General features: G+C 41.7%; 1 protein-coding gene across 2 annotated transcripts in view; it reads right to left on the reverse strand.

Moving 5' to 3' along the window:
* Positions 1-11,079: 11,079 nt before the first annotated feature.
* The window catches only part of hspa12a (heat shock protein 12A), a 42,044-nt gene continuing 25,805 nt past the window's right edge, over positions 11,080-27,318 (reverse strand). The window contains exons 7-12 of one of the 2 annotated variants that reach the window (XM_083775525.1): positions 23,919-24,090; positions 19,193-19,279; positions 17,967-18,071; positions 17,406-17,664; positions 15,494-15,597; positions 11,080-13,755 (exon numbers count right to left, since the gene is read on the reverse strand). In XM_083775525.1, the coding sequence (XP_083631651.1) occupies positions 13,124-13,755; positions 15,494-15,597; positions 17,406-17,664; positions 17,967-18,071; positions 19,193-19,279; positions 23,919-24,090 (1,359 nt within the window). In that variant the 3' untranslated portion in view covers positions 11,080-13,123. The remainder of the gene's footprint in view (positions 13,756-15,493; positions 15,598-17,405; positions 17,665-17,966; positions 18,072-19,192; positions 19,280-23,918; positions 24,091-27,318) is intronic. The other variant, XM_083775524.1, reaches the window with a different exon arrangement.

Below are 27,318 nucleotides of genomic sequence, written 5' to 3' on the forward strand. Positions count from 1 at the left end.
AATTAGCCCACATTCAGGGACACCACTACATGCCATTCAATAAAGATGTTGCATTTAATCTCTGAATCACTTTAGTTTAGTCTGATCCTTTGTGCCAGTTTGCATGACACAGCAATAATATAAGACGACGTGACAATAAAGTAAGCCCAATGAACGGACAGAATTGAAAGAATACAAGAGAAAGTCCCAAAACACGCTTGCCCTTGGCCAAATCCGGCGACCTCGGAGCAGTCGCCACCAGGTATGACTAAACCTAACCTTATTCCTAAATGTAACCTCAGTAAAACTATGCCTAAACCTAACCTTATTCCTAAACATAACCTCAGTAAAACTATGCCTAAACCTAACCTTATTCCTAAACATAACCTCAGTAAAACTATGCCTAAACCTAACCTTATTCCTAAACATAACCTCAGTAAAACTATGCCTAAACCTAACCTTATTCCTAACCTAACGGAATACAAGAATATAAGAACCGCTGGGGGCGAGCGGTCCACGAAAAGCTCTGTTGTGTGCAAATAATTGATTAAATTAATTGATACTCACAGCAACTTTCAAAGCAGGACAAATAACTCCTACCATTAATTGACAAGTTTAAAATTATCATTCCTTATAACAACCATAATCTACAAAAAGCACTCCTGAAGTGAAAACGTCATAGCAGTTTATCCAGTATGCCTCAATACATCATTACTGGCACTTTCATGAGTTCAACAAGAAAAATTGCAAAATGGACTCATATTAGGCTATCCAAGCTTAGATTTTTGCTTTCATTTATTTCCTTCTTATCAAAGCCAACTCTCCCTTATTGCCATGTCAAAGAGGGTAAATATTACACTTATTAATGTTGAAAGACATAGGTCTCCATTTTCGCAAACACCAATCAACAGTAAATTACATGGTGAGATCGCTCCTCTCCCTTTCTCGTTTGTATACAGAATGCAGCCAGACAAAATCCTGTCTAATGTGTCACATAGAAGCCTAATTTCAGTATTCCTCTTACTGTATTTGTTAGCGCGTTTCTTTACACAAGCGCTCATTAATCTGTCTATGGCCTTTCGTGGGCTTATGAAGTCGTGATCGTGCGTGTCATTGTTTTGGCTTCAGTTAGTTGCACGCACCCCATAATCATACTTGCAAAGATAAATACCTTTCAAAAGCAAGCTGTCATTTCCATCATAGCACAAACAAAGTGCATTTGTATTCACGCTGACTTCTTGCAAGCTGAGCCATCAGCTGAGACACAATACTAGTCAGAAGAAAAGCTCTCCTATATTCAAAGCTTCAAGCTTGACTACATTAATACATAATAGTATTCATAAAACAGCAAGATGAATATGTGGGTGGAGAGGTGGGGGTTGGAAAGTGTCTTGAAATCCTCTAAAACATCAGTCTTTGTCTCTTTTTCATTATTGTCTCATTGAAAGTGAAAGCTAATGACAAAATAACATGCTAATTTCTGTAATTATGTCTGTTTGTCTGAGGGAGTGACAGGAGTTAGATTCTTATTTTTGAGCTGGCAGCTTTGGGGGTGGCTCTGTTGTCAACAAAGCATTTAAAGACTGGTCATGAATTTGCAAAGTATACTTAATTATTAGATTTACAGTAGGTGGCAAGAGAAAATTAGGTCCCTGGAGACACATTGCACAACAAAGGTAACCTGTAGCCATTCGCTCTGATGTATCCCTCAGTGGTGGAAAAAGTACCTTTTTAATTTTAATTTTTTACTTAAGTATCAATACTGCAATAATGTGACCGAAATAATAAGGTCGCGAATACAAGCGGCCGAAATGAGTTTTCTTCGACGGGTGGCTAGCATCTTTGTTAGAGATAGGGTGAGAAGTTCAGTCACACGAGAGAGACTTGGAGTAGAGTCGCCGTTTCTTCACCTGGAAAGGAGCCAACTTAGATGGTTCGGGCATCTGTTTAGGATGCCTCTCGGGCGTCTCCCTAGGGAGGTCCTCAAGGCACGTCCCACTGGGAGGAAACCCCGGGGCAGACCAAGACTGAGTTGGAGGAAATACATCGACTCACTGGCCTTGGAACGTCTCGGGATCCCCCAGGAGGAAGTCACTAATGTTGCTCTGGAGAGGGAAGTCTGGAGCACTCTGGTGGAGCTGTTGCCCCGCGACCTGACTACGGATAAGCGGTTGAAGATGGATGAATGGATGGAAGGTTAATGTATGTTTTTAATAATAATCTAAATCTATGAAGTAACTAAAAGTTTTCAAATAATTGTAGTACAATATTTGCCCCTGAGATAGAAAATTGGAAATACTCCAGTAAAGTAACAGTACCTCAAATTTGTACTGAAGTAGAATACTTGGACAATTTTTTTTTTTTTTGCGGCTTACGCCTTTTATTGATTTTTGAAGGGACAGACAGTAGGCTGACAGGAAACGGGAGAGAGATGGGGGGATGACATGCAGTAAAGGCCGTGTCGGGTCCGGGAGTCGAACCCGCGGCACACTGCGACTGGATTACCAGTCCGGTGCCCAGACCGTTACGCTACGGCCTGGGCCTACTTGGACAATTTTGACAGAAAATCCACATCATATTAAAGTATTGTAGAATGTAATTGTTTTATATAAGTCGACCTACTGTAGATATACTATATTAGAGATGAATGGGGCTGAAGGCTATGAAATCTGTCTCATTTATAGTGTGTGTGTGTGTGTGTGTGTGTACTGTGTGTGTGAGTGTGTGCGTGTGTGTGTGTGTCATGCATGTATGTAGGCGTGCGTATAACGTGCACACACGTACATGTTCATCTCCACACCTGCACACTTGTAAAGGTTACACAAACATTACCATTCGGTCATACTTGTTTGACAGGGAAGAGAGTAGCTGTTAAGTAAACACATTCTAATAAAATTAAACTATGTCAGTGGCCAATCCAGCACAAAATGGAACCAATACATGTCAAGCTCCCTCCTCTGTTCTGCATGATTCTATTGGCGCATCGTGGCAGTTTCGCACCCCGCCGCTATCTTGTTGAGACTGTGTGTGGGAGGACATTGGAGTCGGCAATTGAAGGGCCGCTTCAAGAGAGTTGTACCTCCAAATTGCCGTAGCAACTGCTCTACTTCACAGCCATTTTGGGGATGTCCAGCACCCCTCCCATCCAGTCCAATCCCAGTCCTGCACACGCACGCACGTACGCAGGCACACACACACACACACACACACACACACACACACACACACACACACACACACACACACACACACACACACACACACACACACACACACACACACACACACACACACACACACACACACACACACACACACACACACACACACACACACACACAGCTAAAAACAACCTTGCCCTATGAAGGGTTGAGTGGTACTCTACTGCCACTTGTGTAGGAATAACACACTCACTCCGTAAATGTATGCTGGTTGGTTATTGAATAACAAGTGTCTGTATAAAGTACGTTTCATGTTCCACTGGTTAAATCACAACTGGGGATTCTCAAAGTAAAGTAAGTAAAACGAAGCTGTGGATTTCTTAGAGAATTGTTTAAAATGTGAAATGTTGCAAAAAAAAAAAAAAAAAATCCATAGAGGAAGTAGACAGAAGAGGAATTTGGGAGAGACAAGAAGATGGGATATCAATCTTGAGTAGGCCTACATATGTCAGAGGTGCCCACACTTTTTGAGTGGTGCAACCACTCCAAGGAACAGCTTTGTCCGTGTTCACCTACTGTATGTGTTCACGTGTTCAACTATGTGACTATGAGCATCATATAATGAGTACCAGTAGGGACGCTGTTTGCCAGAGAGAGAGAGGGGGGAGAGGGGAGTTGCACCACTCGGTTCACACGGGTGTGATTTTTTTACTTGAGAGCTACTTTCAAAATGACACGCTCAACTAGATCTACCCACCCAAAAAATAGAGAGACAGAGAGAGATGGGGTCCAGAATTTTAAATTGTTAAGGCTTTTATTTCTGTTCTTTTCTTTTTTTAGGGGCCATCATTAATCTCCATGTTTTTGAGTAAATGATCATACTTTATACCACTAGATGGTGGTTAGAAATGTTGGCTTCAAAACGGTTTGATCTCCCTAAAATCCACACATAATCAAATGCAATATTGCATTGTATTGTTTTGTATTTTCTTTTTGAGACCATCGGGGAAGCCAAAAGTGGATAAGGTTTAGCAGAGGCACTGCCAGGGATATGGTTCCATGAATGGATGGCGCTTACCTCGCTTTTCTGGGAGTGACTACCATGAAGTATGGGGTGTCACTGCAGCTCTGCAAGGCACTGGCGCATGAAGTGGAAGTCTTGTGTTGGATCTCTCAGCTGGAGAGCAAAGTATAAACATGTAGAATTGTATGAGGTAGGCTAGCTTAGATAGAGATAATAAACTCATGGACTGAGATAAACCCACTATATTCTTTTATGAAGGAATTGCGTAAGACACCGTAACGTCCCCTCTTTCTTCAAATTTGTGAAACTGACTGAAAGCTCTAGCCTATGTTTAGTTTTAGTTGATACCTCAAAGTATCACTATTTTAGTGACTCAAAATGTAGCAGTTCGCTGGAGTGATTAAGGCACCTGCAGGACTAAACCATTTTGTGTTTACATTAAAAGTGAGGGGGTGCCAAAACAGGGTGTTGGATGAAGGCTTTTTGGAAAAATTTATAATACTGTATATATTTTAAAACTCGATGACTAGAAAAAAGGGATGGAATCAATCATATTTCACCAAATTATGTCATTGTCCTCTTAATTTGCAATTCCGTCCATATCCACTTGGGGGCAGAGTGGCTTAACAAAGACTCCTAACCAGTTATATGGAGTCAAAAATGATTGCCACAGTATGCCTTTAATATTTTGTAGAGCATAATCAAATGTGCCACACAAATATACTTTCCCTGCCTGCTTATTTGTATGTATTGGATTATTTGTTTGTGTGGGCAACCTTAAAATACAAAGTATCATGTGCCAGTGTGCGTGGTATGTGTTCAAACTTTGAGGCAGGTTTGTAAGGTTGCTAATGCTAAGTTGTGTGGTAGTGTGTGTGTGTGTGTGTGTGTGTGTGTGTGACTGTGTGTGTGTGTGTGTGTGTGTGTGTGACTGTGTGTGTGTGTGTGTGTGTGTGTGTGTGTGTGTAGACGGACAACAGGCCTCTGTGCATCTTTCTTCGCAGAATTGACATTTCTAGAAGTTTCAAAAGATTCTTTGAAAACCACAGCATCGTATAAAGAAGTATAGATTGGACATTACTAATAATAATTTCACCTGATCTTCTCCGTGTCCGAGTGGTGAGGCATGTGCGTCCACACTGACTCCTGAAAAGATGCTCAGAGAAGTATGGGGGCCAGCAGACACCACCAGTAAGTGGAAGATACCCACACCTGCAGATGATTCCCACAGGCTGCAGATGAACCAGAGAATAAAAACGAGGGCAGGCTTGTCAGGAAGTGCCATTTTTACAGGGACTAATTAGATAATTTTGCCCTGGACATTCAAGTTGATCCATGTCAAGTGGTAAAGTTGGCCCACATGATATTTGAATGTTTCAAGTTTAAACTTGAACAGATAATGTATTAACTTATTTAAAATAATGTAATAACACTTTTCCTTTTGCAAATAGTATCATTTGTTTATTTATTATTAAAAAATATAAAGCTACTGCACTCCACTTTATACAGCTCACTTGTGGTGCTGATATAGCAAAGCGAAAATGAAAAAACTTCAGGTGGCATATAATGATGCTTTTCGAATATTCCTGAAACTCCCAAGATGGACCAGTGCAAGTTAAATGTTTGTGACCAGTAATGTACCCACCTTTCATGCTGTACTGAGGAATTTTATGTTTAGATTCATGTGTAGACTGAGGGAATCAAAGAATGAATAATTATGGCCTTAACAGGGATCACACAGAGTGATACAGTCTTCTCCTCATGTTTCTGGAAACACTGGAGGCAATGTTTATATGTTTTTAATTGACTGTTTTTAAAGGACTGCCTAGAGTGAAAATAGCCTGATACATAGGCTATATCTGTGTTGTTTTGTATTTACTGTCATGTTTTTCCCTGTTGTTTGTATATGGACCCATTGTGTCTGAAATAAAGTTTTCAAAAACAAAAAGCCAATTAAATAAAGTTTGTCATTCATAACTTCTCTTGAGTATACATCCAGATTAAAGGTCATTCAGCATAATGAGAGTAACGTACACAGGGCAGTTTGTATGCACAGGCAAGCTTAAAAAAACTATACTGAAAGACACTACTGAGAAATAAATATATATTTTTTAAATCACAGTGTGAAGTGAGGGGCGCTCTTATCATCGTACATCATCATGATGTAACATCGATTTGCTCATAGGCCTATGACATAAATTCTCCATTCATTGTCAATGGGGATTTAATGTTTGTGTGCAAGACAAAATCTACCTGCATAGGCTATAGACCGATTCACAGAGGGTTTCCTGTGGCCATTACTGAGGTGTACCATTAAGCACAACAGCACTGATTAGCTACACCTGGCCTCCGGAGCACCTGCTCCATGGATTACACCTCAGTAATGGCCGCGCCCAGGGCACCCCTCTGTGAATCGGTCTATAGGAGGGCATTCGGGCATTATCATATTATGCTGCTTTAAACTATGAATAGTGATTCATCATTCAAATTAAGATAATAAGGCTCAATTTACTCCCAGACATTTGGTTTAGACCTGGGTAAATATGCTTTATTATAACATTTTACCTGGTGTGTTGAAACCTGACTTTTTTGTATTGCAGCTGTAGCCTCCGGAAAGCCTGGATATTTCACTTTGTATCTGCCAAGTTTTTGTTTCATAAAAATCCACCATATAGGCCTACTTTAATTCTGTCAATAAATTCCGTGCAGGTGAAGTACTGTGTCAGAGTTTGGAAACGCCGGCTGTTTTCCTCCTGCATTATATGAAATTTCGAAACAGGTAGGCTTACTTAAGTTGAGCCTACCCGGTAAAGTGAGTTTAACTACGTTTAATGCAATCAGATAGGACTTTTCTGTTTGGATGTATGAGCTGTCGAGGCCAGAAAGTAGTTTTTTGACACTCAGTAGTGAGTACTGGATCTATGATATACTCCTACTCCCGCATAACATGAACTTCCGGGTATGATGTTGTCACGCGCATGCGGCGCATACCCCAGCCACAGCCAGCTGACATAAATAAAGAAGGGTCACATTAGTTTCCCTACTACAAGTTCTCCCTCCACACAGCTGACTCAAAATCAAATCAATGATCAAGTTAATTAGTTAGAGGGACTTGGAAGCAAAAGGAATGCCCAGATTAGGAGACCAATATTGGAAAATGGTCACAGGAAAAATGGAGAGACTGAATGAAGACTATAGTTGCACTGGAAAGTGTATTTGGATGGCTGGTGCAAGGAGAAGTCACCACGCTAAATAATCATAACTGAAGTTGTGGACATTGATCAGCGTCGGAGAGGAACAGGCACTGTCAGATCAGTTACGCAACTTTTGGGAAATAGAATCCCTTGGAATCCACATGAAAGAAATGCATTCTGAGAAGGAAGACATGGCAGTGTATCCCAAGCATAGATCCCAAGCCGTGCATATCCACGGAAGTCACTTTAATTCAATTTAATCCCTATGTATTCAGGAATCAGGTGCCATGCCCATAGGGCATAGGCAGTCCGTATGATCCGCGAATTGAGAGGATGATAAGGTTACGTCATGTTGTAGTATTGTTTTGTAGTCGACAGACAGGTACAACAGGCGGCGACAACTTCCTTTTCCCTCTCAATAAAAGCTCTCGTAGCCTGTAGCTTTTATTGAGAGGGAAAAGGAAGTTGCCGCCGCCTGTTGTTCTTGTCTGGCGCCTACAAAACAATACTACAACATGACGTAACCATATCATCCGCTCCCTCCCGGATCATATACCGAAATTAAATGGTGCCCAGGCTAGTATACTGAGAAACTACCAAGAGCAAGTCAATAGCCATTGATCATTCATTTGAAATAGGTTTGTAGACCTATTGTAGCCTACTGGTTTATTTTTAAGCCTGCGCCACTCTCTTCTTTGTGGGATATGACAAGGGAATAACTCCCAATTTTGTTTATAGGCCTACTTCTCTACCTAGCATACAACTCATTCAAACAATGTATGTTTTTACCCATTATTAAATAACGCTCTGCATTGACAAACAAATTAATTACTTTTGCTTTTCTAAAACTACATTGCATGCATGGAAATGATCATTACAACAAACACAACTGGGAGTAGGCCTGGTAGTGTCTGGGAGTAGAGGGGGCTTTCATGTAGGAAGGGGCCTCTTTTCTAGTTTTTGTCATTTGGAAGTGGAAATGGAAGGTTCCCTGGCTTCCCCGTTATTGGTAGTGTCCACGTGACCTTGAGCGAGACACTGAACCCCCAACTGCTCCAGATGAGCTGTGTGTTTAAATGGGTTAATGTAATAAGCCTACACATTTTAAATAACTCTTTATTTGATTTATTTTTTAAGTGACCTGTTCCTTGAATGCATTTGTTGTTTATTATACAGCACATTTAGATATTTCTTAGCTTTTATTTCTGCTTAATTAACAGTTACAATATGGCACAAGAAAAACAGAAAAAAAACACTAGACAAGTAAATGTTCTTTGAAATACACTTTTTATTGGATGATGACAGTCTGAGTGTCAGTAGGCTACTTGGTATGGATCAAAGTACAACCAATTATTCAATGAAAATGGGAAAGAGAAGGAGACATTTAAGAAACTGAAGATGGAAAGAAAACACAATTGCATCAACCCAAGTATTTAAACAAAAATGTGGAAAGGTATGAGTGGCAATTTTGGCAGAATACCACCAGCTCAGGTTAAGTTAGTGACATTTCCATGTCCTGAAGTACTGTTATATTCTAGATAAAAGTGTTAAGCAATTATTATTTTCAGTATGCGAGCTAGCTGACTGCTAACCAGTATTAGTTCCACTCAGATACAGACTTCAGATCAATCAACAGAATATTGTTGGTTTTACATATTCACCAGATGCCATATGGCACCTTAATGCTGCCTTTTACACAAAGAGAATATAACGCTAACATTGGCTTAACACGTCATAATTTCAGCACAGCTTTTAGTATAAAGCAGCTACATAAAGCGTATCATGTGCATCACATAACATTGAAGGTTGCACAAAATACATTGTGATAATCTAACAAAACATTATGATACACAGTAAAATCCAGTGTTAATTTATCATTTTTGAACTGAGAATGTACAAATGGAAACAAATGGACAATGGGACCCTTGTGGTTCCGTTTGGTTCCACTTATACACTCTGAGAGTTAAATTAACACTGAGAATTGAATAAGAAAAATAATATAAAACATGCATGCACACACACACACACACACACACACACACACACACACACACACACACACACACACACACACACACACACACACACACACACACACACACACACACACACACACACACACACACACGTGGGCACTGTGTTAAAAAATATTAAAGATGATTAACTATCAGATATGTAGTGGAGTGCAGTATTCTGTAACCGCAATGATGCATTTGAAATAACTCCCTCCCCTTGAACAACCCCTAGGTAAAGGGGCCTACTTCCGAGCATTCCACAGACAAGATATGGGCTCAGGAAAGAAATATGTCAGAATGAATTTAATTAACTTTTCACAATGATATATGTGGTCTCTGTAGGCAAAGTATAGCCACGCTTTCCTCCATGAATCATTAATGATGGTGAAAGTTACAAATGTAACACCTGTTCTATGAATCCTGACCTCCTGACAGTCAGCAGGGAAGAAATAGAATCTCTTTGAGTAGATAGCAATCATCTTTTTCTCCCATTCCCATGTTGCTCATGCAAAACGTGCATTGCAATAGATTGCCGAAAAATACATAAGGGATCGAAGCTTGTGCAGCTTTGCACATTGACACTGAAAGCAAGAACAGCCTCGATTCACAGTTTAAAAAGAGAATGTATATTAGAAGCTTTTAAGAGCTTAAAAACCCGTCAACTCAACCTAATGAGCAACTCTTAAAGGATATTGGAAGAGGACCATAAATGTTGAGATACGTGTCATGCAAGTAAAACTGTCCGGGTTTCCGAGGCTACTGTTAGAGTGACCGTCGGAGAAGCCACAGACTCTGAAATGAGATGCCAAACATACCTGCTGCACATGTGCTGACTACTGTGAATCAATGGTGACATTGCAGGATGTACATACGGTATTAGGTACTCCTTTCATTAAATTAGAATTCTGCCGTTTTCATACCGTAATCTGACAATAATATATCCACAAACCACTGGTAAAGGCTGGTATCCACAAACCACGGTTACGGTTCCAGGTTACGGTCGGCTGTTACGACCTGGAACCAGCTGGAGAGAACAGCTCAAGACAGAGATGCTTGGAGATCACTTGTTGACGGCCTATGCCCCAGAAGGGGCAGAAGGCGTAAGTAAGTAAGTAACTGGTAAAGGCAAAGATAAAAAGAAAGAAAAAGTATCCTCTAGCGCGATGTAGCTTTGAGCAGGGAGGAGGGGTCTATCATCCGCTCGCCAAAGACGGAGGCCCATTTGAGACACATTTCTGACATGTCAGATGTGAACAAAACAAGAATGATGAGTCATTGCCAGGTGCAGAAAGCTCTCGTTTATGAACATCTATAATCCATTTGTGTCCCGCAGCCTCTGCTTCAGCTCACGGCTTCACGTTGCGGAGTTCAGAGTATGGGTTTTATGCCATTCAGCTAGACTATGGGTTTTATGGGTAAGTCTCCCATTGGCTAGCCTGAGCTACCATGTTAGGTTTCTGGTCTAGAGGGGCGGGTCGCGGCTGAGATTTGCGCACGCCCTGATTGGATCTCATCGATCTGTCCGTCACCCCCGGCCCCTCCTCTCCCCCCTAGTGCAGCGCTACGTCACATCATTTGGAGCGACGCCCACCCGGAAGGGTTGACTCCCACTTTTAGACCAGAGCGGCCAATGCGTTCCTCCAGGCTTTCAATTTTTGCACCAACAAAAATGAAAGCCTGGTACCGAGGCTACCCATTGGCGTAGAGGCAGCCTAGAGACATGGCAGTCAATCATGAAAAAGTGTCTACTACGGTCGCTACTAGTCTAGAGGTAGTAGCGAATGTAGGCCAGGATGCTTTTCAAGCACCTGGCAAATAAATAATTATTGAGTGATCAAAATAGGCAAGTTAATTTTTTATAATTTGCCTCTACCAGTGGATATATTATCGTCGGATTGAGATTACGGTAAATTAACGGCTACCCCAGAATTCTCCTTTAAAACATTAAAAAAATGTAAGCCCTCATCTGGAAATTAGATTCATTGTGTGGTTATTGCTATTTGCTAACAATATCCATGTTGTCGTCATATACAGAAGTTCAATAGGTTTATGTTTTTAGGCAATTCAATGCCTAAAAATACCAGCAGTTGTAAGGAACTGTATTGATGCCTTAGTTACAACTACAAGCACTTAAAACTTAAAAAGTTGGAGAGCCAACAGCCAAAAGGTGTATTATTTCCTTTTTATAACTCTGATAGTAGATAAACCCTAACAGTGTACTACTGCAAGTCTTTGTATTGCAAGACTAAACTGACTGAACTTCTGATTGTATCCCAGAAAAAAAATAAGATTGCTCTCAATTCAAAACGAATTAACAGGTGAAAAACATGTTTGTCAAATGTTTTTAAGGACGGAGGTATTCAAGTTTCCTTTCTGATTAATTGCAAAGCAAAGCATCACACAGGCCATTCTATCACATGTGGTGAAAGAGCAACAACCAGACCTGCTTGGGCCTGTCATGCTGTGGCTGGTGAGGACAGAATGGAGAAAGACATCCATGTGAAAGCACATACGCATACACTTTGCTGTAAAGCTGCTAAAATAATGCTAAAAATCTGTACAATATTTAAATACTGTATTTACAGAAATAAACATATGTTCATAATATCACCTGTCCCAAATGGCCTGCATGTTGTGCAGGAAATCCCCTGGATGAAAACATATAGGAAAAACATATAGGAAAACGCAAGTGACCTTTTCTAGTTGGCTTGTTTCAGAAACACAAATGAATAAAGGCAACATTTAAGCACATTGCATGGCTATTTTAAGATTGGATTGCAGATTCAGCTAGCAGCACATTCCACTATGCCACATAATGAAACAATTTCACATTCTAGGATTCATATTTCACTCTGGAATTTCTTTACCTGTAGTATGTAGGAATTATGCACTGCTGTTACGACCAAACAGTCTTGATCTCAAAGCCATGTACTTCTCAGAACTTTGTTTTACCTCTCACAGGAAAAAGTTCAATATTCCACATCCAGCAGCTAGCTATAACAGCAGATATAAACAAAAAATATCTGCTGTAATTTGAACATAAACTAACTCAAGTGTTTTCAAGTGAAATTCTGAAAGCCTATGCACCATATGTTATGGGGAAAAACTCTCGCTGGCATCACATGCCTTTCTGCGGGAGTGAAATGGACACAGATATGTCGTGCAATGACATGGTCAAGTATAATGTAACAGTGACAAATCATTGCTGTTCTTTCATGTCTCACGGAGCTCAGTTAAATGTACACAGGACTTTGTTGTGCAGCAGCAGTCTAAAACCTGACTTAAGAGCATTTTAGTATAATTTATGGAAGCCTAAAGTTTCTAAGATGTTTCTGCATTCCCAATAATGAAAACCAAAAAAAGAAAAAAAGGTGCACCATGAGTCAGTTTGACAGGACACTGAAATCAGCTAAACCACACAACCATAGAAGAACCAGAGTGGTTCTTGTTATGAATTATTAATGAGGGGAATGTCTGTTCTGTCTATGTCAACACTATATATGTAGCATCTCATACGAGCTGGGGAGCAGACATTTGTCCAAATCGCCTGTTTTGTTACTAGTGAGAAATAGACAGAGAATCCTGCCTGTCTAGCAGCACCCATGCAAAATGAGAAGTGAACAAGCCTTCAATTACCTTCATCCATATACCAGCAAATATTCCTCGCTCTTTGAGTGTGCACTGGATAAGATGTGATGGTTCCGTTTTCATTGCTTCCTATAAATTCACTAACCCCCCCTCTTCCCCTGGCTAATGAGTGAGAAAGTCTATGCTAGCTTTGACGGTGCGTGAGGTGGCTACATCCACCGCCATCGCACGGATCTCCGTGTCGCCAAACTGCATGAGCGTCTGGATCTCACGGCGTGGCGCTGCGCTCTCTGTGCCGCTCACGTCCAAACGTAGCGTGCCGCACTTCCTGACACCGGGCTCACTGATGAAGCCCACAGTCTCCTTCTCCGAGGCGTAGACGTGGATCACGATGACCTGCTGGGACGGCTTGGCCGGTGTGTAGCTCCTTTTCACAAGCTCGCCCAGTGACACCGACTGGTCGGCCTGAATGAAGGTGTCGAAGACATCAGTGCACCAGCGCGTGCCATCCTTGACCAGTAATTTCTCTGGTGGGTGTTTGCCCTCCACGAAGCGGTTGAGGACACCCACACCATAGGTTAGAGGGGAGCGGCGGACTTTGATGACACCAGGATCCAGGCCAAAGAGCACAGCACCCTTGAGGATGGTGAGGCCAACATCGTGGGGAATGATAATACGGCTGCGCCCCTGGAGCATATTCTGGACAGCTTGCTGCAGCAGGGGTGACTCCGCAAAACCTCCCACCAGGAACAGAAACTTGATGTCGCTCACCTCTGGCTTGTCAAACAGCTCAGCTGGAAGGAAAATTATGAATTTAGTTTGATCAGTTAATAGGGAAACATCAAAAACATTTTAGTCAACCATTTTCTGCAGGGAGAGAGAAGAATGGTTTAAGAATTGCAGGCAAACTAGTAAACTACAAGCATGACTTTATTCTTACTTGGTAATGTTCAAATTACCCATTACTAATGTGAAACCCTGGTAATCTAACCTGCGTGTGAACAGTATTGGTGGGTATAGTCAATGGCACTGAAATTGATCTGATTGATGTTTGTAAAAAGAAATAAAGTGTCTATGACAGCTCAGTTGGAGAAACTGAGCTGTCTACTCACTATTCATTTGGTGGCACTATGAAATGTATACCATCTCAGACCATTAAGTGCTATAATGAGTGTCCTATCCTAAGGCAGGGCAACTGATCCTATTCTGTCAGATTCTAAGGAATTAAAGGAGTATTGGTAGTAACCTTTACGCACGCACGCACGCACGCACGCACACACACACACACACACACACACACACACACACACACACACACACACACACACACACACACACACACACACACACACACACACACACACACACACACACACACACACACACACACACACACACACACACACACACACACACGTATAAACGTTTCTTATTTTTTCCAGGTTGCATACAGAGCGGTAACGTTTTACACACCAGCATGGAGAACAAACAGCAGTGTGGAGGCCTCTTGGACACGCCCCTAATCAGTGCAGTGAGAGTAATGGAAGTGATAGGCTAGCCGTCAGCTTGCACAGCACAGCCAGCGTGACTTTGATCGTCCTGCCAAAACTGAAGCAACTCTCTGTGACTCAGCAACGCAACGCAGCAGAGAGTTGCTGCTGAGGCACAACGTCCTACTCCACTTCACTGCACTGTAGAGTCAACAGCCTGTCTGTCTGTCTGCGTGTGTGTCTAAAGTCTAAACCAACAGGAACTACAGGAACTGGAATACTACGGTTGCTATATGCTAGCATTAACTGCAAACTATATTATATGTGACCAGATTTTACTGAGGGGCTGCCATCGTGAAATTATTTATTTTTCATGCTAAATGAGTTAATAGCACAGGCAGACTCTTCACATACTAGAGCATGTATCAAATACATGTCAGAGCTGAAATCGACATGTAAATATGAAATAAATGCTTAAACATGTAGCTAGGTGTAATGTTAGAGACCACAGAAGTGAACCTCTCATGCCTGTTTTCTCAACTCGCTGTTTCTCTGCAAGACATTACTCTATAAGCCATATCTCCAAAACTGGTGGGTAAAACTGAACAACCAATATGTCAATTTGAAGCTATGATTCCATGCTTTCATGTGACATGAGAAAACGAACATTTAAAAAAATCCAATGGCAGTCCCTCAGTCAAAACTGGTCACATATTTAAAGGAAGGGAGGAGAGCGGACATACTAAACACAAAGCTCAATTGAGACTGTCGGTGGTGTCGGGTGGAAACCTTGTATATCCATGACTTTTCAGGAAATGGAAAAATAACCTGTGTTCCTATGGATCCAATGTAGTTATTATTTTCATAATAAATATTTATAAAATCTACACACAAACAAGGTTATTACTATTTTTGCTAACTTTGTGTGACACTGTAGTATGACCAAGTAAAAAAAAAAAGTTAAGTTGATAAATGGAGATACAAGGTTTCTGCCTGACAGCGATATGTTCTGATGATGTCACTGGATAGGACTGTGGCTTACTGAGGTGCTGAATGATGTGGTCAATGGTGGGCTTGAAGAGGGAATTCATCGCATCTGGATTCATTCTCAACATCCCTTGGGAGGACCATTTGACAAAGTCCACACTAGAGGGAGGGGAGAGCAGGAGAGAGGAGGGGAGATTAATTTTGGATTAGAAAGGTAAATTAAGATTAATGATAAACATATGATAGCGATGGTTGCTCATGCTACATTATTATTATAGTGTTCATTTCCCCCTGAGAGTTAAAAGGGACCCTAGAGATCTGTTTTATTTACTTTGCTGTGTACTCTGAAAGAGTGAATTACAAACTGTGTATGAAGTTTTTATATGCTCTGACAATTACGACCAAACAATAAAAATATAATAATAAAGCAAAATGCATTTGCCCGATTATTTCATCTTTACAATATAAACCAAACAACGTTGTGTACAAGCATACAATACAGTATAGCAGATCTCAAAGGCCATGTGGATCTTTGATCCACTGCACTGACAGTATTGATCTCCCTGGAAGATATATATACTATACCATCTATAGGTAGATGAAGTACAATACATTTTTGGTGTTGCTTACATGCAGCAGACTGCCTATCTGTTTTCTAGGCACTGCTCTCAACCACAAATACTGAAAACAACCTATAAGATCCTTTTGCTCTGTTCTGTGTGCATAATCTGTGCAATACATGTCGAATGCATTGATCCCTCCCAGGGTTTTACAGCACAATGAGACAGACGTTTACGGTCAAGAATCAGAGTTATGTGCACCACTGCAGGCTCGGGTTTCTGATATATAAACCACCGGCCAACAAAGCACATACAGTACATGTCCCCGACATGTAACAAGACAACGAGATACCACAAAATACAATACAGATGTAGATCAAACGGAAACTCGCCATCTGTTTTAAAACAGATATACAGTGGAATCCTATATTAAAATGTCCTAGTGGGTTAATGAGGGGTGGTCCATTACTTCGGAACGCACCAAACTTGCCACGAACACTGTTAAAGGGCTTGGCATGAGACACAAGAGATACAGGGCTGTATTTTGCGTGTTTTAAGCACCAGGTCTTATTCCCTAACTTGAGTAACTAAAGACCTGGAGGCGTGATCAATGCCATTTGGCTATTCTGAGTGGCCAAAGAGCATTGATCACGCCTCCAGGTCTTTAGTTTACTCAAGTTAGGGAATAAGACCTGGTACTTAAGACACGCAAAATACAGCCCACAGTGTTTAACAGTTCAAATGGCCATAACTCAGTGACCATTGCTCTGATAAATATCGGACTAGAGAGCTCTAACCCCTCTATTGCGACTGACGTCGGCATTGAAAAGATGTGTGAGGGCCTTATGGCCTATTGTTGAAGATTGTATTTTCCCATGCATACAGATACCCAATTGGTAAATTCATTCTACAACTCCACTGTAGGAGCATGCAAGTGGGTATCTATCTATAAATGCACCAAGTCTCTGTACGTGTGTATGTACGACTTGTACGTACGTCTGTCTGTAATCCATGTAACTCGAAAACCGTTCGCCCCACCGACTTCAAATTTAACACACACATTTCACACAGCCACAGGGAGTGCAGTGCCTGGTGTCGAGTCCGTCGGATAGCCGGTTGTCCAGAACCAGCACAAAAGCCTCTGCCCAGGCTCGGGACAGGGCTCAAATTAGCCAATTGATCACACCTGATCACCCCTAGATCTCCATATATGGAGCTGGCCTGACATGACATCACAATGGTGCGGACAAGGTCGGATCATTGCCCAATGGGTACTGTTCTAGTTACCCTAATTTAGTGAACTGAGAAGTTGCATGCATGATATCAACAAAATGTTGTGTGCACACGCGCACACTGCGTGCACGCACATACACACACACACACACACACACACACACACAGACTCACTTGCTCTTGCGCAAGGCATGTTCAACACTGTGGCCCCTGAACTTCTTGTAGTAGTCGATGAAGGAAAAAGGCAAGTTGATGTTGAGGGGGTTGGTTCTTTCAGGGGCCGCTGCCCTCTTCCGAGACTCAAACGCAATCATCAGGTCAACCCAGGCGGCCGGCCTCTTGATCTTGAACTGGTCAATGAAATCCTGACCAAAGATCCTACACAGCAGCTTCTCGAACTCATAATCAATCCCGATGGAGCCATAGGGACCACCTATGCAGAGAATGAGAATGTCAGCTTACACAGTATGGCGTGTGGTGTGAACTGAAGCAGACGGACGAGAATCAACTATTTTGTGTGACGGTAATTCTTATAACGCATATTATCGCACTTAACGCAGGTGTTATTTTGCAGTCCTTGTAATGTCTATTTGGAGGTACACACAACATCCACAGATGGGCACTATGAGATCAACTGGAAGGAAAGACATAATCATTGTTGGTGTTTCCTTTTCTTAAAGAAGAAATCAAAGAGAAGAGGGCGAGGGAAATGGAGGTCTTCAGCAGAACTCTTACCTGAGGCTTTATATAGCTCCTTCAGGTGTCCCTCTGGAAGACGGATCTGATGGACAGTGAGGTCAACTGTTCCTCCTCCACAGTCAACCACCACATAACGGTCACCTACACACACACACACACACACACACACACACACACACACACACACACACACACACACACACATACACACACACACACACACACACACACACACAAAGATTAGACATAGTAAAGTGCAGTGGCTCATAAATATGCCATCCAAAGCATCTAACATCTTTCTATTAATTCATGAAACCTTTATCTGTCGCCAATCTAGTTACATGAAGACATTTAATCATATCATCACAACACGATTTCTGGTTCTGTCTTCCAACATCTGGAGTTTTTCGACCAAAACCAGGGGTTCTATTTTCGGAACAGGCTCGAGGGACTGCGAGTTGCTGTGACACAGTGACTGCCTATAAACCATCTCTCCAACAAGACAAAAAATACTATTGTTGATTTTCTACCACTTAAGGTTTCGATTTTTTTTTTTACCATGAAGGATTTGTAACCATATGGGTTTAGGTCTAGGACTTCTTGATTGTTTAATACAATCAGTGTATTGCAATTTAGATGCCAGATAGCATTATAAGTATAACATCTAAGTTGCTTGCGGCTACGCACTGTGGGGCATCAAAATGATACGAGCCGATAGGCTGTTAAATGAGTAGATCATCACAGAAGGGTCATTTAAGCGTACATGTGTGCATGTGTGACACACACTGAATACTTCACTTTTCAAGACCTTGTTAAAACCTATGATGAACACTAGTGTCCCTATTTTGGGGTGAACAGTAAAAATAGCCAATCTACATACTCAAAGTCACAGCACGTTGTAGCGCAACACGTTGTGAGCTTGTAGATCGGCTATTTTCGACAAAGATATTTAGTGTCGAGCAAGACAATGATGGGGCCTAGTATGGAGCCCTGGGGGACTCCTGTCTGGGTTAAGTAGTTAACTTAAAGAAATAAATGCCAAATACAGTTCTATTCTTAAACTGCAGTGAGTTTAAGTCTTGCAACACTCAGATCAGATCACTCAGCTCTTAATAGTTTGTCAAAATGGTTGTTGCCCCACTCAATAACATCACATTTTGATGACTGGCAGCATAGGAAACAGCAAGAGCATTTACCCCACAAAGAAGAGGGAGGGGGAAAGAGCAGAGTGAAATTGGAGTAAAAGAATAGAAAAACTCTACCTTCTTCCAGTTCCGACCATAGCTCCCCTACGACATTTTCCACCAAAAAGGTGCGGCTCTGGCGGTTGCGTCGGCCATGCTCCTTGGCTGGTTATTGACAGAGAGAGAATGTCCCAGTGAGTGTGACAGCAGGCAGAAGCGCTTGTGTGTGTGAGGCTTGTGTGTGTACGACTGACCATTTTCACACGACGGCCATTCATACAATAGGCTTTACAAAAGAGCAAAATGGCCGCCGTATGATTATGGTTAACACTGAGGGCAAGCGACAGGCTGTGCTATGGTGCTCAGAGTGCTGCGGGGGGTTAGGGCTGGGTGGTGAATTAGCAAGGCTACAATGTGGTCCAGATAGCACATATTTATAACTGGTTCTTGCGGTCCTATGGCTAGTGATGTTTAAAACTAATCATCCATCACAACATAGGCACCTTTATGTGCCTATGAAATAAAGGAGAAAACCGTGATGACATAAGTCTAGTGTGTGACCTCTTTATCACTGACTAACAACAGGAAGACATGGTAGTAAAGAGGATTACGGCATCGCAGAAGATGTCAGATGGACATTTCCTTCCACACAGGGGAAACAATACAGAAAAGGAAAGAGTACTTTCCGACTCTCATTAGCTTTTGGGAGGGCCATGAGAGAGGTCTGTCATCGTTAGCATTACGTCAACACACAACCAACATTGGCCTAACAGGGACATTAAAGATACTAAGAAATGAATACTTCAAAACATCCTGCTTTATAGTTACATAAATAAATATATTCACTACAGATTGTAGTACCGCATGTTTTACCATCAAACTAGTAGTAATTTAGAAGAATAACATAAATGGCGGAAATCACATTTTGCGTAAAAAGTGTTAAGAGAGATGGGTGTGTGAGAAAGTTAGTGTCAGATGGAAATTGCAGCAGCAGGGCAGAATGTAGCTTCCTGTGGAATTCCTTCATCGCACAAAAAGACCAGGACTGGAAAGAAAATGTGTTGTAGCATCCTGTTTGAAAATGTACTGGACACAGACTACAATGCATGTAGATACTGTGTGCAGGAGAACTATTAGGGTATTATGCCACTTCATTGCAAATCAAGGTGTATTTAAGCAACACCATATTGACTAGAGAGAAACGCAACATGCTACTCTGCTCTTCCATTTGGAATATATCAACAACAGCTCGGTCATTCTCATTCAACAGCTCAATCTAGGATTCTAGCCTAGATATTCTCGTTATTTTGTCTTTGGGAATTGGGAGAGAGCTATTGATGTTTACAAAAAAGTAATGTGCTCTATATAGACTACAGAAATAAAAAAATGTATTTACTATTTAAACATCAAACAAACTCAGCTTGCCTTACAAGCTGTGCTTAGTGGTTACAGCACAGACTCCTAGCCTGAAGCCTGAACTGACATAATCATCCAATCGGAGTAAAGCCAAAACATGTCATTATAGAGTTAACAAAGTAAAGGGGAAGATGGAATCTGCTGTAAAAACATGTCCACAGCCTGTAGCACTAGCTAGACAACCAGTTAACATGGACGGAAGCAATTAGAGAATAGCATATTTGCTTTGATCTTTTGACTTACGAAGTAAAAGCCAGGCCCATGCCATAAACATGTAAAGCTGCACATAGCTTGAGGGTGTCCAGGATTAATAGCAACAGCAATTGTTTCATTTCCTGCAAAAAGCACTCACTATAGTTTTCTACTAATACCCTAGCTTGTGTTTACACACCAAAACCTTTTGTGATTGACTGTCTGCAACTCTAAATATGTTTTATGTGTAATTGTGTATTCCCGTTTGTGAAATTTTTGTCAGCCTTTCATGTCAACTATGTTGACTTTTACAGGCTTAGTAGTTTGCGCTGCCAATGCATAATGGTTATTGCCAAGTCTGATGGCAGATTTATACTTGGTTGAGCAACAAAACAGCTGATCTACAACAGTTTTATGGTTCACCCTTTTGTCTTTGCAGGACAAGCAAAGGCTAGATTTCTCCTCACATGAGATCAATGTATCTATTGAACGGTATGTGTAAGCAATGTGTCAGCAATGTCAGTCTCCATATATCAATTAAACGTATGAGTGTACACAAAGCTCCTTGAGGTGCTTTTCAAAAGTAAATGTAATTTTCATTTAATGAATGGGGATATAAGTGAAGTTATATAGCCTTTCAAATGGCTGTGTACTTTGGACAAAAACAAAAACAAAACCTTTATACAATACCTTGTGCTTAAAGGAATATTTCACATTCAAACATGTTTGTAGTCATTAACGTCTACACAGGCTTGTGTGAGCATACCAGACATGTTTTAAGTTGCTTGATTCAGTATTTAATTTCATATTCATTCATCAAACTCCATTAACACCTGAGCGTCGTATGCAATCAGCTGATGAGGCTACAAGAACCAGCCCTGTCTGCAGCTCGGCTCCAGTCGGTAAAGTTAGACAGCCAGACTTAGGTCCTCAGTGCTTAGAGTTAGACAGTTAAACGTCACGCCGTTACTGTGCTGTTCTCTCCTCTGTGGACCTCCAGTGTTTCCGTTGTTCAAGGATCTAGCTGACCAGGTCGTCACGCTCAGCACGACCGCCGCTCCTGTCCAGCCGTCACCAGCGCCTGTGCACGCTACTTTTCCCAGCCGGAAGCCCTACCTCACCTCCCCGGCCAACTTTGATGGTACATTCTCCCTCTGCCGGGAGTTTCTCATGCAATGTGAGTATACGTGTTTGATTCTGCAGCCCAGCATGTATTCCACTTTTTTTTCAACCATGTTTTAGATTGTTATTAGAGGAAGTAAAACATGAGCGTACATTTTGTTTCATTTGCTGCTTTCTTTCGTTTTAGCGATTTTAGCTATTTTTGACAGGGGAATCGGGCATTCGAACATGGGGCTAAATATGTATTTTTTTTACGACATTATTATTATTATTAGACCCCATAAAATTACATCTGGCCACAAAAGATCATGTGATCTATTGAATGTCAAGGGGGAGGTGACATATTGAGCCTACAACACACAGTATGGCATCCCCCTAGTACCTCCCTTCACATTCAGTAGATCTTGTGTGGCCAGATGTAATTTCCTGGGGTCTAGTAGGACTATAGAAAATAATTATACAAAAATCGCCGTAAAGTTTTGTAAAATAAATATGTATTCGGCCCCATGTTCTTAAGGCTGTGTTTGACCATGACGTCCCAGGGCAGGACGCCGACACAGCTCTCTCTGCCCTCCAGCAGGGCTATAGCTCAGTAGCAGATTATGCCACTGAGTTCCACATCCTCGCCGCCCGTTGTGACTGGAACGAGGCTGCACTCCGCATCGCGTTCATCCAGGGTTTGAGTGAGGCTACTAGGGATGCCCTACTCTGACCGAACTCATCTCTCTGTCCATTTCCATTGACGAGCGACGCTGTGCGCGTGAGAGGGCTTCCCAGCATCACGCTGCTGTCAAGCCATCTCCCTCCGCCCCCACCAGTCTCACTTGGCCCGAGCAAGTTCCATCTGCCTCCTCCAGTCTCACATGTGAGGACTCAGGCGTCCATGTGACTTCCAGGGGTCGCTTATCTCCGGCTGAGCGCGAGCACAGCCGACTACATGGACTCTGTATGTATTGTGTCCATGTGACTTCCAGGGGTCGCTTATCTCCGGCTGAGCGCGAGCACAGCCGACTACATGGACTCTGTATGTATTGTGCCAGCTCAGCGCACAGTGTTCGCTCCTGTCCCATTCTGCTCCCCAAGGTGTCCCCGGCCACCAGGGGGTGTAGTTTCATCTACTCGGATGAGCTGTCTCACTACTTCCCAGTGTGGACACAGGAGGGGCTAGTGCCCCTCAAAAATATCAAATATCTAACTGAATCAAGCAACTTAAAAACAGTCTGGGGTGCTTACAAAACCCAGAGTAGATGTTAAAATGACCCCAAACATGTTTGAAAGTGAAATATCCCAGAAAGATAATTTTACACATTATTTGTCATGCAAGTGAATGCTAATCCTTCATTGTTGCACATCCTCCATCGAGGAGAAGAGAGGTGAGAGCAGTGAACTTCACAATTTTTGATTTATATCAGTAATATGAGGGGGGTAAAGTAAAATAGATGAAACTTGGGGGAAAAGGAAGCATGAGAAGGAAAATGGATTTACCATTGCTGGTTCACATGCTGGCAAAAAAGAGAGATGTCATTGAGTCCATAACGGACCATTTAAAAAATAGACGCTAAAAAAATCTATATGCATTTGCACTGTGCATTTGTGTTTTTGGAACAATACTGCAATTTTACAGCTTCTGCTGCGACATGCTTGCAACAACCAAGTGTCATAAATGCAAAACATACTGAAATGTGATGGTGACAAACGGGTTGATTCCATGCATTTGGAGTCGGCATTGAAAATGAGAGTGTGTGTTTACCATGACCTGGAGAAACTATTCCATTATGAAAGACTCAAAATGAGGGAAAATTGCACATTCAAATAACATACATCAACATACATACTTCAATAAAAGTCTTTACTTGCTACACGTGGTGAGTGATTTAAAGAGTACACAATGCAGAGTAATATTAGCATGAAAACACTATGAATGAAGACACTTTTTATATATGATGACTGACTATGAACAATTATAATATATATATATATATATATATATATAATAAGATTATGATGTTTTAAACACTGATAAAAGAAAATTCTGCATGAGCATCCCTCAGCATCCGTAGTGCCTGCAGCTTACCCTGGTTCATCCCTGCTCCCACGTTGTCAGTGGGGCTGATGCCGTTCTGAGTGGCCCGGGTGTCCAGGTCAATCATCTGGTGTAGGCGGAGCTTGCGGCAGTAGATAGAGGCCGCCTCGGGCTCCAAGGCGATGATCAGCTGCTCAGGGTTTTCGCGGGCGACCAGACCAGACTGCCAGAGGAGAGGAATGACAGGACAGTGAGGACACACACAGACAATGCATTTTTTTCCCCTGCTCCTACTTTACGTGTTTCCCTTTTTGCTCAGTACTGCATAATGTCATGGCGACATGCAGCCAGGGATGGTTTAGTCAGTTCAAGCCTTAAAGGACCATGTGGCCCATTTTCAACGTATCTTCATAAAATTCTCCTCACTAATACTCATGATCATGACATCATCGTTAGGCAGGTTATTCTTTTTCAAACAATCCAGGAATAGAAATGACCTTGGATTCCCCATCAATGTAGTGCCCAAACTGTTTAAAATACATTTGAAACTCACTTGTACTGCTTTGCGTTCCACAATTCAGACTGAGAGCAATGTGTCTATATGTTGTCATGTTTATTAGCGTGGTTGCTATAGGCAACACACCCGAGAATGTTTTGCCAGCAATGTGAACATGCTTTTTGTTAACTTTTGCACAACAGAAAAGTGAAGCTTTTGGTCATGTTTCACACACTGTTGTCATGCTTCACATGATATCACAATATATATAAAGAATTCAGTTCCCAGTGGATTCCTGAATTGCACCTTTATAGTTGTGTATTGTTCTTGGTATTTTAGTATATTTATAAATGTTTTGTTACAGAGTGTACATCACTTTGGTTCAACGCTGTTGTTTTAAATATGCTCTATACTATAAATAAAGAGGATTGGATTGAACCATGTGTTCCTACTTCCTAAAGTGAGTGCCATCTTCCTGTAAATTGGAGCTTCCTTGTTAAGTGACCCCCACACAGAGTGTCAAATGCTTTCAGACCATCTGTGAACTACAGCTGGCTTTATTTAGCATCTGTCTATTCTTCAGGTTTGTTTCAGAAATCACGTTTCAGAAACGAGTAGTACCCCAGTATAGTATTAAGGGTGCAAATTTATCTTCATATGGACTCCATTGTTAGAGTTAAAATAATAATCAGTATATACAGTGTCCAGTGTATATACTTTACAGTGTAGCGCACTGTTAAAAATAACTATATGCCAAAGCCAAAGGCCACTGAGGGTGAACCATTTATCAACCATTATCAACCATTAACTCGAGACATAAGAGAGTATTACTAAATGATTCATGGCTTTTTGGAGTATGAGAGTTCCAATCCAACAGGAAATTACAGTTACTATAAATCACACGCTACTATTACAGTTGACGTCCCAAGCGTGCTCATATTTCAAATCTTGCTAAAATAACTCCTGCCTTTATGGTAGGTCCTTTATTTTCATGCATTTACTCATTAAACACAGATCACTTGTATGTTTACCGTTTATGGAAGGCTTCAACACACAATAAGGAGAATGGAAGAGAGAGAAAGACAAATATAGACAGAAAAGATACATATGTAGATAAACAGGATGGAAGAAATAAATAAACAAGTAAACAAGTATAACAAAGAAAGAACGAACAAACACTAAAGTCAGTCAGGGAACTGCCTCATGGTTGGGGGAGTTTCATGGACAGAAAGAATGAGAACATGAGAGGATAACAGAAAACAGTGGATCCTGGGATGGTTCCATTATGTTGTCCAGAATGCCATGAATACATCCAGCTACTACTGTAGCATCCTGATGCTGAGTCACAGTAACAGCTGATGCGATGCTGGAGCATGAATTAAGCATTCATCTTTTCTGCCTGGCTCTTTCTCTCTCTCCCTCTCCTGTTCCCTCCTTCCTCCTTGTTATTCCCTCATCCTTTTCTTACCTCTCCTCATCTCCCCCCTCTCATCCGCTCTATTTTCCCTCTCTCTCTCTCTCTCCCTCTCTCTCTGCCTCTATTCCCTCTGCAGATATCAGGTGACTAAAGAGCCTCCTTTCTGTCTGCTTCCCCTCCTCCCCTCTCACACACACACACACACACACACACACACACACACACACACACACACACACACACACACACACACACACACACACACACACACACACACACACACACACACACACACCTTCTCCATCACTTGTCCTCTAGTCTACCCCACCTCTTCCGGCCCCCAGCGCCGCCACCACCCTCATCATCATTCTTTACAACAGCTGACCACACCCTCCTCTGTACTGTCTGTTCAGTGAGCAGCAGACAGGCTGCCACCCAGCAGAAAGAATATTTTTTTCGGCTTGATTGTAAATGTAGTTACGTATTTGGGCTTGTCTCCTAATGTTGTTTGAACCTGTGGTTCTCAAACATTTTCAACTCAAGGACCCCCAATGCATTAGTCCACGGACCCCAGGGACCCCCTGTGACAGATTTGTTAAAATGTTTTTAAAAATATTTTATTTTATATTTTATATAATTTTAAAGAAAAATCAGTGATCGGCTATTTTCAAATATCCGATGCATATAGGTTTGGGCTTGTTTTTAAAGGCCCAGTTGCTGATTTCTCTCGCAAAATCTGTCAGGACTGTGCCACACCTATGTAGCGCTGGCAGTGCGGCCACATGAGTCACAAAGCGGAGCAGGCGCATCTTCCGGGTTTTTAAACAGCTGGTAGATGGAAATTACGCTTGCGCACGGCTGCAACTTGCAGCGTGACTCATTGTCAGCTTGTAGATCTGCTATTTTGGGCTAAGAATGGCCAGAATATTGGACGCTGAGGTTCAAGTGGTTAAATTTTTCTCTTTTGCAAGCACATGCCTTTCACTCTGCTACATTTCAAATAGGAATATTGTACTTTTGACTTCACCACATTTTTAGGAAGCTGCTATTTTCACAATTTTTATATATTGTTTCAATACAATACAATGCAGAAATAGATTGATATTAAAAAAGAAACTGTTCTGCAAAATGTGTACTATTGAATACTTGAGTATATACTTTGTGCAGCAACAGTACACACACTGACTCGTACACATACACACTAGTAGTAGGCTACACGATCCTCCAAACACATGCTCCTGTGGGACGCTCAATGACCACCCCAGTCATGTCTCTCTCTCGCTCTCTCCATCCCCCTGCTCCACTGAGACTGAGTCACACACACACACACACACACACACACACACACACACACACACACACACACACACACACACACACACACACACACACACACACACACACACACACACACACACACACACACACACAGCTCTCTGATTTGTTATTGTGAGGGCTGTGTGATACCGTTGCTGGGCAAAATCTCATTTAGTGTGAAATAATGAAACAGGGGAGAGGGGATACTGTGCAATGTATTG

This window comes from Protomyctophum parallelum (assembly GCF_964188405.1).
Source record: "Protomyctophum parallelum genome assembly, chromosome: 10".
NCBI classification, from domain to species: Eukaryota; Metazoa; Chordata; class Actinopteri; order Myctophiformes; family Myctophidae; genus Protomyctophum; species Protomyctophum parallelum.